The sequence below is a fragment of the Panthera leo genome, chromosome A2, assembly GCF_018350215.1.
Source record: "Panthera leo isolate Ple1 chromosome A2, P.leo_Ple1_pat1.1, whole genome shotgun sequence".
Classification (NCBI taxonomy): Eukaryota; Metazoa; Chordata; class Mammalia; order Carnivora; family Felidae; genus Panthera; species Panthera leo.
Genome location: NC_056680.1, coordinates 44,874,978 through 44,891,108, shown reverse-complemented (window position 1 = coordinate 44,891,108; position 16,131 = coordinate 44,874,978). Strand labels below are relative to the sequence as shown.

At 41.4% G+C, this 16,131-nt stretch overlaps 1 protein-coding gene across 2 annotated transcripts in view; it reads left to right on the top strand.

Annotated features, from left to right (window-relative positions):
* The window catches only part of IL5RA (interleukin 5 receptor subunit alpha), a 35,013-nt gene extending 25,851 nt beyond the window's left edge, over window positions 1–9,162 (top strand). For both annotated transcript variants that reach the window (XM_042930007.1, XM_042930006.1), the window contains 3 exons: window positions 3,502–3,598; window positions 4,258–4,342; window positions 7,615–9,162. In XM_042930007.1, coding sequence (XP_042785941.1) covers window positions 3,502–3,598; window positions 4,258–4,342; window positions 7,615–7,701 — 269 coding nt within the window. In that variant the 3' untranslated portion in view covers window positions 7,702–9,162. The remainder of the gene's footprint in view (window positions 1–3,501; window positions 3,599–4,257; window positions 4,343–7,614) is intronic.
* The last annotated feature ends 6,969 nt before the right edge of the window (window positions 9,163–16,131 follow it).

The window sequence follows — 16,131 nt, the reverse complement described above, 5'->3', positions numbered from 1 at the left end:
TTAGCTATGAGCAAGTGCAATGAAACTAGGTTTAACAGGGCACTCAGTTACAACCCAGACAACGCAATATTAATCCTAGAACTTTTCAGCGTCTATAGCATCTGGGAAAATAAAAGTTTTGCCTCCTTGAGTATCTCTCTCTCTCTCTCTCTCTCTCTCTCTCTCTCTCTCTTCTTATTATTTTACTGTGACCAACGCCTCTTTGTAAAATAATACATATAAATACCTAAAAGGTAAAAAAAAAAAAAAAGTAGTATGGTCATAGGTGTTTAATAAAGTGATTCAGTCCCAACCACAGCCTAGGGAATATCAGGGAGAATGACTCCCTTGCAACGCAGCCCCCTTCTGTTGGACCACAGCCTCCAACTTAGCTTATGTCCAACAGTGGGGACACAACAGTGAAACCGCTTCCCTACAGGGAAGTGGTATCCAGCTGGGAAGATGACTTTCAGGAGATTGCACAATCATAGAGAAATGCTTAGGATGTTTTAAGTGGAGCTCCTGCTTGCACCATGTGTCCTCAGTTTGGGGATGACAGAGAGTGGACCGGGATCCCTGCACCATGGTGATGGGAGCATTACTGTTCAACCAGTCATAGGCTTGGATATGGTCTCTGCCTGCTAGCGGTGTCCTTAGCTGACTGACGCTGTCCTTCTTTGCTCCAGTTTCTCCATTTGCCAAGTGAGGATAGGAGTGCCCATCTGAAAGCATTGTTGTAAGAATTACACTAAATGTATGGTAAGCACCTTGAATTGTTTCTGGTACCTAGGAGCACTCAGAAAAAGGAAAGGAAAGGAAAGGAAAGGAAAGGAAAGGAAAGGAAAGGAAAGGAAAGGAAAGGAAAAGAAAAAATATGTAGGGAAAGTAAACTATTAATTCTGATGACTGCTGGTTTTTAGATTTTATACTTTACAATTTTCAAACCTTCAGCAGTACAGATGACTACTCTTCTAAAATCAACTTTGTTAAAGGTAAGTGCGCAGGAAATCACAGTGGCCTGAATGGAGTCAGTGGTATTGGAAAAGGTGCTGATTTGGCAGAGATGTTAAGGGTCATGTATTTCAACTCACTTTGTTTTCTAATTTTTAATTTATTTATTTTTGAGAGAGAAAGAAAGAGAGAGGAGAGCAGGGGCAGGGAAGAGAGACAGAATCCAAAGCAGGCTCCACATTGTCAACATGGAGCCCAACGAGGGGCTTGAACTCACGAACCATCATGACCTGAGCTGAAACCAAATCGGACGCTTAACTGGCTGAGCCACCCAGGTGCCCCTCAACTCGCTTGTTTTTACAGATGAAGGAAGTGAGCCCCACAAGGGCAACCTCCACAGCAAGCTGAGAATAGGACCCAGGTTTCCATGCTAGGCTAGGATGCATGCATGAGACAAAAGCATGATCTCTTGCCTTTATGAGAGATTAGGATGTGATGGTGTACCAGGAGTCAATGGAGAAAGGAAGCAGGGCTGTAGAAAACAGTAAGAATCAGAGTGACTTCCAAGGATCCCAGTATGGAAACTTGGAAGAATGGAGACCGTCATGGAGAAGTCAGTGAGAGAAGTCCTTCTGATGTGAAGAAGTGCATGAACTTAGTGTGCAACATTGTCAGCTTGGAGAAACATCTAAGTGGGTTTCACCCAAGGGAAGTTTCAAATCTAGAAGCTGAGCTGTGTGTTGGCCCTGGGCCAGGAATAAAGACAAGGGAGAAGAACACGTGGGATTAAACGATGCAGCTGTGCTCAACCAGCTTGCCAGTACTGGAAAAAGAGACTGTCCTGGAAAACACCCACGGGCCCAGGGCTGAGCTGAGAGGGTCAACAGAACCTAAAGAGAGAAGAAGGAAATGCCACCGAGGAAGGGGAGTATTTTGGTCAAAGAACCAAAGACTCGGTTTCAAGGTGGGAGTAATCATCAGGTGTGACATTCAGGAAGGAGGCCAAGCAAAATAAAGTTGGAAAAAGAAACGGAGTGTCTTTTGGATTCAACTAGGAGGCAACCACCCGCAAGTAAACAGTTTCTGAGATGGGGAAATGAAACAGCCTGAATCCCTTATTCAAGAAATTAGGCTGAGAAATAAAGTTGGAAGGTAATTTGATGATAGTTGGGAGCGATGGCAGAGCAAAGATAAAGGACTTATGGCTTATTCAAGATAAAGGCCTCTATGAATATTTGAAAGCAGAAGGGAAGAGATGAAGGAGAGATTAAAGCTTTGGGGAAGTAGAAGATAAACCCCAAATAAGATTTCTCAGGAGGCAAAAAGAGCAAGAGATCAAGGCAAAGTTGGAGTCACTGGCATTAAATCCTCGAGACATTTCTCCCTCTTGATACACTGAATATTTTGAGTTTGAAGTATGTTGGAGCTTTTGGGAGTCAGAGTATTTACAAGCACTTCAAAGTTCCACTTAGGCACTTTTCATTTTATAAAAGAAACGATTAATGGCAAACTGAGGGTTGGGACCTGGTTTTCCTGGTGCAGCTTGGTTTGAACACCCCCCGTGCACTTAGCACAGCTGGCATTAAGTCATTACCTGTGTCACTGTTTGCTTAGAGCCTTTCTTCCTTGATGGATCTAAGTAGGAGAAGGGGAGAGCCCACGTGTGTGCTTTTACCCCAGCTCACAGCAACCTATTCAGTGCCAAACACATAATGGGAGTTCTGATAAGTATCTGCTAAACACGTGAAGAAAGGAATGAATTAGTGAGTGGTCTCTCCCACAGAAAGGAAGCATATCAGGGAGGTAATGCAGTTTTTGTCTTATTCTCTAGAAGTGAATCAGGCAGTTTAACAAGTGCATTACCTCTTTAAAAACCGTGTGGTTAAGGACCTTGAGTTTTCCTGAAGGCATTTCCAGTACCTTAAAAAATAACCACACACCTCCATGATGTCATCAAAACTGATAGAAGAATCTGTCTTTGCGTGCAGACTGGAAGCAAATCCAATTAGAGAATAAGATGGCATGTGATATATTTATACCTTCTGTACTGACTTAATGGCAATTTTCTTCTACTTTTCTATCTGTGAAGTGGGAATAATGCTAAGGGGTGTTGAGCATAATTAAGACTGCAAAGTACTTCTAGCAGAGTCTGATGCCTTTAGGGTTAACTCTGAGTATTATTCCAGACTTCACTTCCTCTAAAAGTTGAGTTTCTAACTTTGTATATTATTTTGATTGTAATGCAATTACATTATTAAGAGGGCTTATGTTTTGTAGCTTTTCCATCTAAAAAGCATCCTTACTACCCACTAAAAGCTGATAAGCTCCAGGATTCAGGAGTCATTAATACATCAAGTGTAGTCCATAAATATCTGCTGACTACACAATGATTCAATATTAAAAGTGGCTTCATTTCATGCACATGAGAAATCTCCAGCTCAGGATGGCTCAGCTACTTGCCCAGCACCACCCAGCACCTGCAACTCAAACCCAAGCTTTCTGATGCCTGCGTCTAGTCATGTTGCATATTTACAACAGATTCTAGCTCTGATTTCTTTCTTTTTCCCTCAGGAAGTGACGACCAGAAGCCCTCCACAGAATGGTTTCTTATCGTGCTTATGGCGGCCATCTGCTTCATCTTGTTAATTTTCTCCTTCATCTGTAAAACGTTAAGTATCTTTGTATATTTGGGTGTTTCCAATGAGGTCTGAGAATTGAATCTTCACACTTTTGTTGTGTATCCACTAGGGTTCTTGTTATCAGATCAAATTTGAAACGCTTTGGTGTCTTCTTGACAGCATTTCCAAGATGAGTATGGACCACATTAAAAAGGGAGAAACATCCTTAGGGGATTTACAGAAACTGGACAGACCACAACATAGCCCTCAGCCATTACACACCCCTCTTGAATTTCTTGGCAATGTTATTGCCATTATTATAAATGTTATATTCTTTGGGTTGGAAGGCGGCATTTCCAAGAAAAGGAAGAACTCTGCGAGCTGGCACAGTTGGGTAGCGGCCTGCAGCCAGCACTGTATTTAGCAGTGGGGTACCAGGCACTTGCAAATCACCCATTTTCAGAAATTAGGCTTGGAAACAGACCAACATGAAGCACTTACTATTATGTCTTTCTTAGATGATTCAGAAGCCGCATCACAGCCCCAACTAATATTACAACATAAATATTTATAACTCTTGGTCAATAAAGATTTTGAATTTATAGAACAGCAGGTCCCGAGATTAACTAGGTCAATTTGTAGAGTAGATACTGAAAGACAAGCAAGGATACTCTTGTTCACCCAATTTTCTGCTTTACTCTGTCTGCAGAGGTCACTTATGGACCAGGTTGTTTCCACCAGTTCCGGCACCAAAAAGTAGTATTCAAGATTTCTTTGTCATCGTCAGCTCTGAGGTAATGTTGCAGGTTCTTATGAAGGGTCTGATCTGCCCAGGGTTGGGTCTCCATGGACTGGTTGTCAGGTTACTCGTTTTTCATATTCCAAGGCAGAGTGACTACCTAGGGTGCTAGCCAAATTTATGTCGTTTTGGTCTTTATACCTTTTGGCTCACTGTTTTGTTATGTTCATGACTGCCTGGGAATATTGGGAAGGCCCTGCTCAGTTATAAGTGTCCTAACCAGACTGGAGTTTTTTTCTATCACTGATCTCTTAATTGGGTTTGGGCAATTCCTTCAACCCCATGACTTCTTTTTATGTATAGATGAGATGGTCCAATGTCCTGTTTAGCTCTGATGTTATAAGAATCCATGTTTTCGCGCATGGGTACCCTAATTAATAACATTTTTCGCAGAAATTTGTCCTAGTTCCTTAATATAAAAAACCACAGAGAAGGCAAATGACTTGCCCCAGTATGCATTTCCTTAGGCCCTATTTGCCATTCAGAGCAGTTAGACTTAACTGAATGCCCACTTACCTATGGCTACCCAATTGTTCTAGCATCAGTTCGTGAAGAAAAAAAATCATCCTTTCCCCAGGCAACTGTCTGGGCATCTTTGTTGAAAATCATTTACCTATATATGTGTGGGTCTACTTCTGGACCATCTATTTGTTTTCATCGATCTGTTTGTCTACCTTTATGCCAACATGGTCTTGATTACTATAGCTTTATTGCAAACCTGGAGATCCAGTAGTGTAAGGCTTCCAAATATGATTTTTTCTCCTAGAGTTATTTTGGTTATTCTAGGTGTTTTGCATTCACATATCAATTTTAGAGCAACTCTATCAATTTTTATCAAAAAAGCTGCTAGGATCTTGATTAGGATTGTGTTATTTTGTAGGTTAATTTGGGGAGATGAGTCTCCTAATCTACAAACATGACATCATCATACAACACAAACATGTAGTATCATCAGCCTGTGTAGGTTTCTTTAATTTCTCTCAGCAATGTTTTGTGATTCTCAGTGTACAGTTATTATACACTTGGTCAAATCTGTCCTTAAATGGAGTGGTTATTCAGATTAGGGGTCAGCAAACTTTCTCTAAAAAGCCAGATAGTAAGTACCTAACAGCCAAATGGTTCATCTCAACCATCCAATGTTGCCATTGACCACAATGAAAGCAGCCAAAGACGATATGCAAATGAATGAGTTTGTCTCTGGCCAGTAAAACTTTATTTACAAAATAGGCAATAAGCCAGATTCTACCCTCAGGCTATAGTTCACAGGCCCTTGACGTAGATACCAAGCTATGTTCTTAACAAATCGAGTTTTCTAATTGAGTGACTCATGGGTGAGTAACTGGTGATTGTTTCTAGGACAGTGAAGGGTCACTCACTGAAATGGATCTTTTCAATAAGCTGTGACATTTAGAGTTTTTCAGTTTGGGTGTTTGGAGTTATTATAGACCATAGTAGTTACAAACCTAGTCAAGCGAAGAATTGAGTCAGGCAGAAGAACCACTCTGTTCTTACTTCCATCTTATACTCCTTATCAGGGAATGGGGTTTTGCTTTTGTTTTCCTGAAGAACAGTGGACCCTGGTATGAAACTTTGTTTTGTTTCATCTGAATTTGTCAATCCCTCCTTGCTGTAGCATTCTCATCCCTGATAAACTACATTTGATTTCAGCAGCACACTGAAGTCATTTGTCTTGGCCTCTTAATGGAACATCTTAATGCTGGTATCTCATTTCCCTATAGAGCCCCCCAAAGATTTTCTTTAATATTCTGAGGTTGGTGAAAGAAACTGGCTTACAAGCTCATTGTGGAAGCTTGTGGTGTGTTGTTAATTAAAATCAAGTCATGTGTACCAAATAAATAACAACTTGGGTTTGACAAGCTGGTCTCAAAATAAGCAAAGGATTAATGTCAGAACTTAGCACTGCTAGGCTCCTCTGGACAACTCACTTTCTTCTCATGTTGTAGAGTTCCAAAAAAAAAAAAAAAAAAAAAGACCAGAGAGACAGAGACAGACAAAGACAGTAAGTGCAACCTAGAAAATGAAGCACTGCCCCATACTGTCAGCCCTCTAGCCTAAATTCTCTACCTGGAAGAATATGTAAACAGTGGCCCAGCTTGTATCTCCAAAGGTGAAGCCCTTCCAACTGACTCTTGGGGCTTTATCCCCAAGGATGATGAGGGGACCCATTAGTGCTATTGGCAAGGACAGTTTTGCATCCCACTAGGACACCTTTGGTGAATGGGAAAGGAAATCTGCTTTTAATTACAACCTGCATCTCTGAGCTTGGTGTGGGTACCCAGGGTCCTGGGATTTGGAGGGTATCTGCCATCCCAGAGCTCTCACTAAGCAAGTTTTTGCTGTCCAGACCCAAGTCAGAGACTGCTTTGTAACATTCAAGAGGCAGACACTGGCAGGGAGAGGTGGGAGGGGCAGAAGTCAGCCTTTCTCAAGCTCAGTTAAAAAATAGAAGGCCTTGCTTCGGATTCTGTGTCTCCCTCTCTCTCTCCCCCTCCCCTGCTCATGCTCCATCTCTCTCTGTCTCAAAAATAAATAAAAACATTAAAAAAAAATAGAAGGCTTTTTGTATTAAAAAAAAATTGCATCCCATGTTTTAAATTTGTTAGATACCAGTTTCCAGCTGTTCTTTATTTCTACAATGGTAACCAGAGAGGTTTCTTTCCAAAATTAAATAGACTATAAACCCTTAAAGTTCTAGCACATAAGGCAGAGAGCACATCTCTTTGTCACTTCATCCTCAATGCAGAGCCCTGTCCAGGATACAGGAAGTATTAAAAATGTGTTGAATGAGTAAACAACGTAGACAAAGACCTCTTGTAGGTGGTTTCTGTCACAAAGTTTCTAATTAACATCTTCATAATAGCCCAAATTAGACAAACACATATCCAAATTTAAGGAGACTACAACAAACCATAAATGGAAAGTGACGGATCTATTCAATGGTGCAGCCCAAGAATATATAATTTAAAATATCACATGATATTACACAGAAAGCAATTTATAAAGCTAGTTACCCATTTGCCTTCATTTACCTGTTAATATAACTTTGTACCTAGAAAAAAAGGCTGAAGAGAAACGATGGGGCTGTGTTTGGGAATTTGATGTTTTCTTTATATTTTCCATATTTTCTTGAGTGAACATTTACCATTTTTATAAGCAAGATACACTTTACAAAACCAATTGTAAAGAAATTTGAGAGAACCAAAAATGTGCTAAAAGACATCTAAGGGAGGATGTTTTGTTTTCCAGAAAACTGTTTCCACTGAAACAGAAATTGAAGTCATAAGTTATGTGGAAGACCCTGGATTTGAGACCCTGGAAGATTCTGTGTTTTGATTGGCACTGCAGCATTCTCGAAATGAACTCACACTCACATGCCTCAGCGATAAGAAGAATGGGAACTGTTGTTTCTTGGCTAAGAAGAGTTCAGAATTTACTGAACACTCAATTTAGCTGCAAGGCAATACACTCAGACAAATCTTTTAAAAGTGTACATGCCTCATCAAAAACTCCTTGCTCACTCAGGGTGATGGATTAATCTGATCATTCTGCCATGTCTTTTCTCCCCACTCTACAGGGTTTCAACTCCTCACCTGCCAGTCTTTATGATTTACATTACTTACCTCAAACTTTTGTACACAAGTCAGTTTTTAAGGCTGATGTCAACTGGCAGAGCTGGTTTTACAGTTGAATCTGCCAATGGTAATTACTAAAATATCAGGAAGAAAGCATTTTGCACCAGCCTGGAGTTAATTATGAACTTAGATTTGAGATGGTCTTTCCTAAAGCTAGAGCAAGTGGGAGCCATGGTGGGTTGTTGTTGTTTTATAGAATACTTTTTGTCTCAAGTAGTGTGTTGGGGGAGTGGGGGAAGGAGAGGAAGAGAAGCATGATCTCAAGTTCTATAGCTATGATTGAGGAAGCATGATTTGAAGCAAACTCATTAAAAACATGAAGAGCTAATATATCACTCCAAACCAAAACAGAGAACAGGATATTGTTTGAGATTGTATTCTTGAAGACAGCATTGATATTCAAGAACATACTGAGAAAGGCAGAACTGGGTTGGGAAGGGGACTGCTCAATCAAGAATGAACTTTCTGCAAGAGATGCTTGCTTGCAAAGATTTAAGAGCAACTCCTGGGTGCTGTTCAAGTAGTTCTGTATCAGTCCTAGCCTTTTAGGTTCCGAAGACATTCTACAAACATTCCATCAAACATCCCAATCTAGACATCCTCTTGTAGGATGATTTATGCCTCCCAGAGTTGGTTTAGTCAACTGGATTCAATAATGGGGCACACTGAGTAAGTACCAAATACTTGCAGAGGGTGCTCTTTTGGTAACCATCAATTGAAACTAGCAGCAGGTTGGACCCAGAACAATAGGCAGAGCAGTAAGACAGCTGTCAGTTGTTGCCTGCTTCCAAGTATTATGGACTGAATGTTTATGCCCATCCCCTTCTAATTCATATTGAAACTATACACCCCAGTGTGATGGTATTAGGAAGTGGGGGGTCTTTGAGAGGTGATTAGGTCATGAGGGTAAAGCCCTCATGAATGGGATTAGTGCCCTTTTAAAGAGACCCCAGAGAGTTTTCTCTCCTCTATGTAAAGATACAAGAAGTTGGTATTCTGAAAGCAGTAGGAGGGCTCTCCTGAGAACCCTGCCATGCTGGCACCTTGAACAGAGAATACCAGTCTGCAGGACTGAGAAACAAGTTTGTTATTTATAAGTCACCCAGAGTATGATACTTGGTTGTAGCAGCCTGAACTAAGAGGCCAAGCGTTAGCAACTATGCCAGGTTGACATCAGGTTGTGTGTAAAGTTACACACATCATCTCTAAACCTGAGAAACCCACATTGTTTGTATTACTGCCTCCTTTTACAGGTGCAGTCACTAAGGAAAATGCATAATGAAGGGTTGAATTCCTGGCCCAAGTGATCCCAATAATGCAGAGGGGACTGCTGGAATAAAGTTGGAGTCTGGTTAGCAGTAGGACCTAGAGGGCATAGCCCATGGAGGTGCTGCTGCCATCACTGGCAAAATGTGTGATTACCTGACTTGTACACTATCTCTGTGAATGGTGTTCAAGAACCTGCATTCTTAATGAATATTCTTAGGTTCTGCATTCTGAAACTTGCTAGTGCCTTAGAATCACCTGGAGGCATCATCAAAACAGATTGTTGGGCCCTATCCTCAGTTTGTGATAGAGTAGATCTGGGGTGGGGTAGAAGGTTCTGCATTTCTACCAGGTGATGGGGCACCTGGGTGGCTCAGTCAATTAAGTGGCTGACTTCGGCTTAGGTCACGATCTCGAGATTTGTGAGTTCAAGCCCTGCGTCCGGGCTCTGTGCTGACAGCCTGGAGCCTGCTTCAGATTCTGTGTCTCCTCCTCTCTGCCTCTCCCATGCTCATGCTCTGTCTCTCTCAATAAATAAATGTTTAAAAAAATTTTTTTAAATGTTTAGAAAGTTTCCAGGTGATGCTGATGCTCGTTTCCCAGCCACACATCACAAACAGTAGCACTGGGTATTTCTGATGAATACCAAAATTTGAAAACCAACCGTTGAAGGAATAAGTGATGGAAAAGTCCTGCCCCAAATTGCCCCCTTTTGGGCTTAATGCTCCTTCTCTGATATCTTTCAAACTAGAGCCTGGAAACCTAGGGTTATGCCCACTGCCTCTGCTACGAGGCTGGAAGAGAAGAAGGACGCTGTCCCCAGTTTGGCAGGTTCTTCATTGTTGGGTGTGGTGCTCACTTCAGAGATGCCTCCTTTGACCTTAGTGGCCAGCCATCACTGAGGTACTGAGCCAGTACCACCATCTGACTCTTGGTATGTTTCAAGGGCAACAAAGTGTAGACCACAGTGGACTATGACCTTCCTCTTCCTCACTGCTCAGCTTACGAACTCCTACCCATGTTTTAGAAACCCATATCCCATGTTTCCTTCTCCATGAAGCCTTCAAAAATAGACTTTTGTTGATCCTGCCCTTGGGTTTTCATTCTGGGCTTTTGCCCCTCTGCTGGAGCTATTACACTGTACTTTATACGATTCACAGTTTGGATGTCTCCCCACTAGACTGTGTGCTTCAGGAGGATGGGGGCTCATGTGCAACTTATCTTATGTGCAGTGTCTAGGAGTATTGGACCCTCTTAAACCCTCTTTCAACCCTGGCACAGTTCCTTGCACATAGTTGGAACTGAGTGATATTTGTCAGAGATCACCAAGGCCTAGAATATCATGGAGAGGAAGATGGGTGTCTAATGAGAACATGATTGGAAATAACCAGGAGACACCTGTGCCTGATCATCTGGCTGGTGTAGCCTAGGTTCCTTTTTGCTGATGATGTGTCTAAGTTGTGACGTATCAAGAGCCGTGTAAAAGAAGTTAGGCTTTGGATGTGGCCTGTTTTGAGTGCTCTGTACAGTTTTCACTAGCCTTGTCAAGACAGATCAGAGTGTGAACGTTCTCTTAACAGTAAATACCCTCGTCAACAGGTTGATTAGACATTGGCACCCAGCTCTTTCCATCTCCCACCAGGACAGGATAGAGGGCCAGCTGTCTTCTAAAAAACCTTTAGTCACACGCTCAGAACAAACGCTGCTCCTCTAAGACATCCTTTCCAGGAAGGATTTTAGTCCAATGTCTTTCTTTGGCAGTTGGAATTCTCTGAGTGCAGCATAGGGAAAGTGCTGGGAAGTCTGGAGGGGAAGTTCAGTGCGCCAACAGCACAACCATCTGAGGCTTATTGAAATGCTTCAAGGCCTCAAGCTATTTATGCAGCCTGGGCAAGAATTCCACATGGGCAAAGAACATCCTGATTAAAAATCCAAACGTTTTCATGGTGAGACTTGTATGTGTCAGGACCATCTGTTGGTGGAATTAATAAACCTTAGGTGCTAATCTGTTAAAGAAAAAGTAGGTGTCTAGAAGCGAGAACAGAGAACCAAAAACGATCTTTGGTGGCATGAGGTAAGGTGAAAATCCTAATGACAACAGGACTTCATGTTAACCCAAGGATCTTTGTGACAGTGACTGTGTCATTATTCCTGCTTCCACACCCTGCAAATAAAGTTCCAGGATACAAACTTTTTGAAAGCCTTTTTTTAAAGAATATTATACTGAACCATAAGACAATCATATTTTTTCCAGTATTCTTCTGTTTTAGGTAATATATGAGAATGTAAATTCACTTCAGAATGAGAACTGTTTAACACAGATGATAGTGAATTGTGTAAGTCCACAAATTGAACAGGACTACCTTTCTCATTCCCCCCCCCCCCCCAAATATTCTTGTTCTTTGTACTCAACATTGTCTTTATCTTCTCTCAGCTAGGACCATTACAATGCAACTAAAATCCTGGCCTCCAGGACTGCCTTTCTTAGAAAAACCTACATAAAAGGCACATCACCCTACCTCACCCCCGTCCCAAGTCCTCGGATAATTCCATCACCTTCAAGTTAAAGCTCCTTTCAACGCTGAGTCCCAGGGGGCTCAGCTCCTTACTAGCTCCCCAGTCACAATCCCAAGGAATGCCCTCCATAACAAACACCATGCTCTCTCTTCCCTCCAACCCTCTCTGTAAGCTTTCTCTTGTGGAAAAAAAAAAAAAGCCTTTTCAATCTTTTTCTTCATCAGATGATGCTTTTTTTTTTTTTTAAAGATTTTATTTTTAAGTAATCTCCACACCCAACAGGGGCTTGAACTCTCACAACCCCGAGATCAAGAGCTGTGTGCTCCACTGACTGAGCCAGCCAGGCACCCCTTAACAGTTATCTTCTAAGTCTCAGTCCTGTGCCACCAGGAAAAAAAAAAAAAAAAAAAAAAAAAAAATCTCTGTATTCCCCAGGGAACTTCTGGTTGATTCTATTTTACAGTTTACTGTATTATTTAAAAGAAATTTTTTTGTCTCATTTAAAGTGGAAACACGCTGAGGTCAAGGACAATGTCTTGACCGTGTACTTAACCACTGAGTTGGAATTGGCTGAATTTAGCTGAACAATGAAAAACAAAGTGCATTTCTTAAAAGTGTATCAGAACAGAAAACTATGTATATTCAATTTAGCTCTAGAGCATTGAGCTGTAATGGGTAGATTCACTTATTAAAGCTGTACGGTGACAGCCAGAAATTACATTATCCCCAAAGCTTAATAATGAAATAGTAAGAACTCACGGTTGGTGTGGCTTTTGCTCCAGAAATGCCTTTCTCTACCTCACCAGCTGGACATCTCTTGGGCTCTGCAGAGCTCCTGCTGAAATTCCATCAACCAGTACTACCCATTTGTACTACTACTCGTAGCCGGTACCACTACCCTCGATAAATGGGTGGCAGGTGCAACAAAACTAGCCCACGTGGCCCATGAGTATTGTTTTAAAGTTCTAGTGGATTCTTTTCACCATGAAGGTGTGTTACTAGATTAGTTTCATTCATTAAAATTAAAAGCAACGATCTGTAGATGTTAGTGATAAACTGAAAGAAGATATAAACCTGGGGGGTGGGGCAACTGCTGGAAAGAAATCAACAATAAAGTATCCCCGTCGTAGTTCAAAGGTCAGCAAGCTTCTTCTTAAAGATCTATATAGTAAATATTTTCAGCTGTGAGAGCCATCTGTTCTCTGCTGCAACCACTCAGTTCTGCCATTATAGCACAAAAGCAACCACAGACAGTATATAAATGAGAGTGGCTGTGTTCCAATAAATCTTTATTTACAAAAACCAGGCAATGAGCCAGGTTTGGACTGTGGGCCAGTATTTATCTGTACATAGCTTAATGGATCCAAAATGCTACATTTGAATGTGTTCTTTCTTTTTTTCTCTTTTTCTTGTGTTTTTTTTTTTTTATTTTAAAGCAAAGCAATCGATTTGAGAAATATGTTTGTTTAATCACATAAAAATCATTCTACGGTGGGGAGGGGAGGTGGTGGTGAAAAAATTTGTGTTTGAACTTAACCTTGTTACAAGCTGGTTTTGTAAGAAACTTGGGTCCAGAATTCTGTTCACACTTTTATCTGTTTATATGTTTTATACCATTTTCAAATAAGTGTGTGTTTTAATCACCTCCAATGAATCATGAAGAGGAAAGACTTAATCTGATTTTCTGTGGATTTCCTGTGCCCAGGAAAGTGTTCAACACACAGAAAGCAATCAACATCTTAATTGTTGACAAATAAAAGACGAGCAACTGGGCCAATTCAAACTCTCGGTTATTTGGTTTCAGATATTTGGTTCTAAAGAGTGATAAGTGGTACATCAACCACATAACTTTTTCCCAACAAGTTGTGCTATGGTTGTGTTCTGGGCGACAAGCCCATTTGTATACCCCTTTGAAACATTTCTGGAATTCCCCTGCCTGCACACTTCAGAACCATGGACCTTGAGAGACCTGATAACGCAACAGTCAGATCCTGGAATTTTTCATCAGAAATTACCTCAATGAGGATGAATCCTCCTCCCTGCATGAGATTGCCAGATGTAGCAAATAAAAATAGATGAAGCCCAGTTAAATTTGAATTTAAGATAAATTTTGCATGGGGCATACTTACACTATAAAACTATTAATTTTTTATCTGAAATTCAAGTTTAACTTGGATTTCTGTATTTTATCCGGCAACTGTGAACTTGCAGGACAGCCTATTTGAAAAATGGCTCTGAGGATGCTTGAAAGTCCAGTACAACGAGCAAGCAAAAAACACCCTTTGCAGTAAAGAAAAATAGCCAAGTTTGGGGCACCTGAGTGGCTCAGTTAGTTAAGCGTCTGATTCGACTCCGGTCATGATCTTGCAGTTGGTGAGTTCGAGCCCCGCGTCAGGCTCTGTGCTGTCAGCTTGGAGCCTGGAGCCCACTTCAGATTCTGTGTCTCTCTCTCTGCCCCTTCTCTGTTTGTTCTCTGTCTGTCTGTCTCTCTCTCTCTCTCAAAAATAAACACTTAAAAAAATAGCCAAGCTGGACCACTTTGGAGCAGAAAAATCACAGCTGAGCTATATGACGTTTCTCTGAGGGAATCTTATACCTGGGATCTTGGCTCAGACCCCCTAATCACTTTTTAACAGCCCATGTACAACCTCCTGGGAAGCTCACCACTTTACTTCCTTCTTATTGCCGTAGAGGAACCAATATCTATCCATCCATGCACCTACCTATCAACCTACCAATGTACCTAACATTTTGGAGTCAACCAACCAGCATCTGAATTCCTGGCATCTCTATTAGCTTTGTGACCTGGGAAACACCTCTAAACCTCTTAGTCTTTGTTCCCCATGTGTCTAATATGAAGAATAAATAGTAACTAAACCAGCAGGTCGATTTGCACAGAGACAGGTACATACCAGAAGTATTATTGTTGTCAGCTATTATTATCATTGTTTTTCCACACTGTGACAAAATGCCAGTACTGGTCCCTTAGCTTCCCCACCCACAGTCTGACTCCAAATCAGGCGACTTCACACTGGCCTCGGGTGTCTTCCTCTCCTTCATTCTGTGGCTCTCATGGGGTCTCACTTTCTGACTGCCACAGCACTCCCCTGTGCCTAGAACCCAGAAGGGGACTGCTAGTCCCTTGCAATGACCTACCGAAACCACTTCAGGGACCTGCTCCTCCAAATGGCTGTGCCCTGAGTCTGCTCATCATTCACGACTTGTTCACTTCCCACGTCTCAGCCTTGGATGTGTCCGGCTTGGACCTCACCATGTTCCTCTTGCCTACTCAGTGTCCTGACTGGTTTCTACTTGAACTTAAACTCTCTCTTGTTCATTCTCTCACTACAGGCTAATTTCTAGGTGCCGAGATGAACTAAATTAACAGTTCTAAATTCTAGTCCTGAGTTTCTAATCATCTCTGTCACTTTGGGCTGGTAGTACTATCTCCTTACCTCCATTTCATAAATGAAAAAGGAATAAAACCGGCATCTCCCGCTTCTTAGTGTGAAGAGCACTTCCAAAACTATAAAAACAAATTAAACTATTATTCTTTGTTAATTAAAATCCTAGGACATACACATTTCCTGGTACAGTTTGTGCTATTCGTAACAATTGGTAAAAAGATGTAGCCAAAGACTCATTTACAGCTACTGGACTATCACATTAAGTGACCTCAGCCTTGAAGATTCCAGACACTCAGATCTATTATACGGTTGACTTAAAAAAACAAACAAACAAAAAACCCCAGCTTTCTCTCAGTGTGTTCTATATTGCTAGAGCACTACTAATCTACAACTGACCATAACTGTTGGTGATAAAGGACAGAGGAGGAGTTTGTTAAAATTGTGATCTCTGGTGAGTACTGCAGTCCACACTGGAGTCATGGAATTGGAATGTTTGATCTGCACGGCTCATTTAGCACAGGGGGGAAAGGGGCCTCCTTTCACACCCTGGCAGGAGGGCAGAGGCTGAGCAAATCACCGGAAGTGATGTCAGAGACTCTCCTCCCTCCAGCTTTGTTAGTGATAGAGATGGTGGGATATGGGCCTGGTGCTTGGGAAGTCCACTCAAGAATTACAATCAGACTCTAATCCTAAAATGGTCTGTCTGGTGGGAAGAAGAAGCAAGTGATTTAATGACCAGCTAATGGGATGATAGATACGTGAGGGTACTGATGTTGCACCCCAGAAGTCAGAGAAACAAGAGGTGCATACCAGATGGAGAAACTGAGGAAGACTTTGTGGAAAAGCTGGCATCTCAGTGAGGACCCTACTGCCGAACTTGTTTTATAAATATCAATATTATTAAATATCTTAATTTTATTAATTGTATTATTTAAATACTT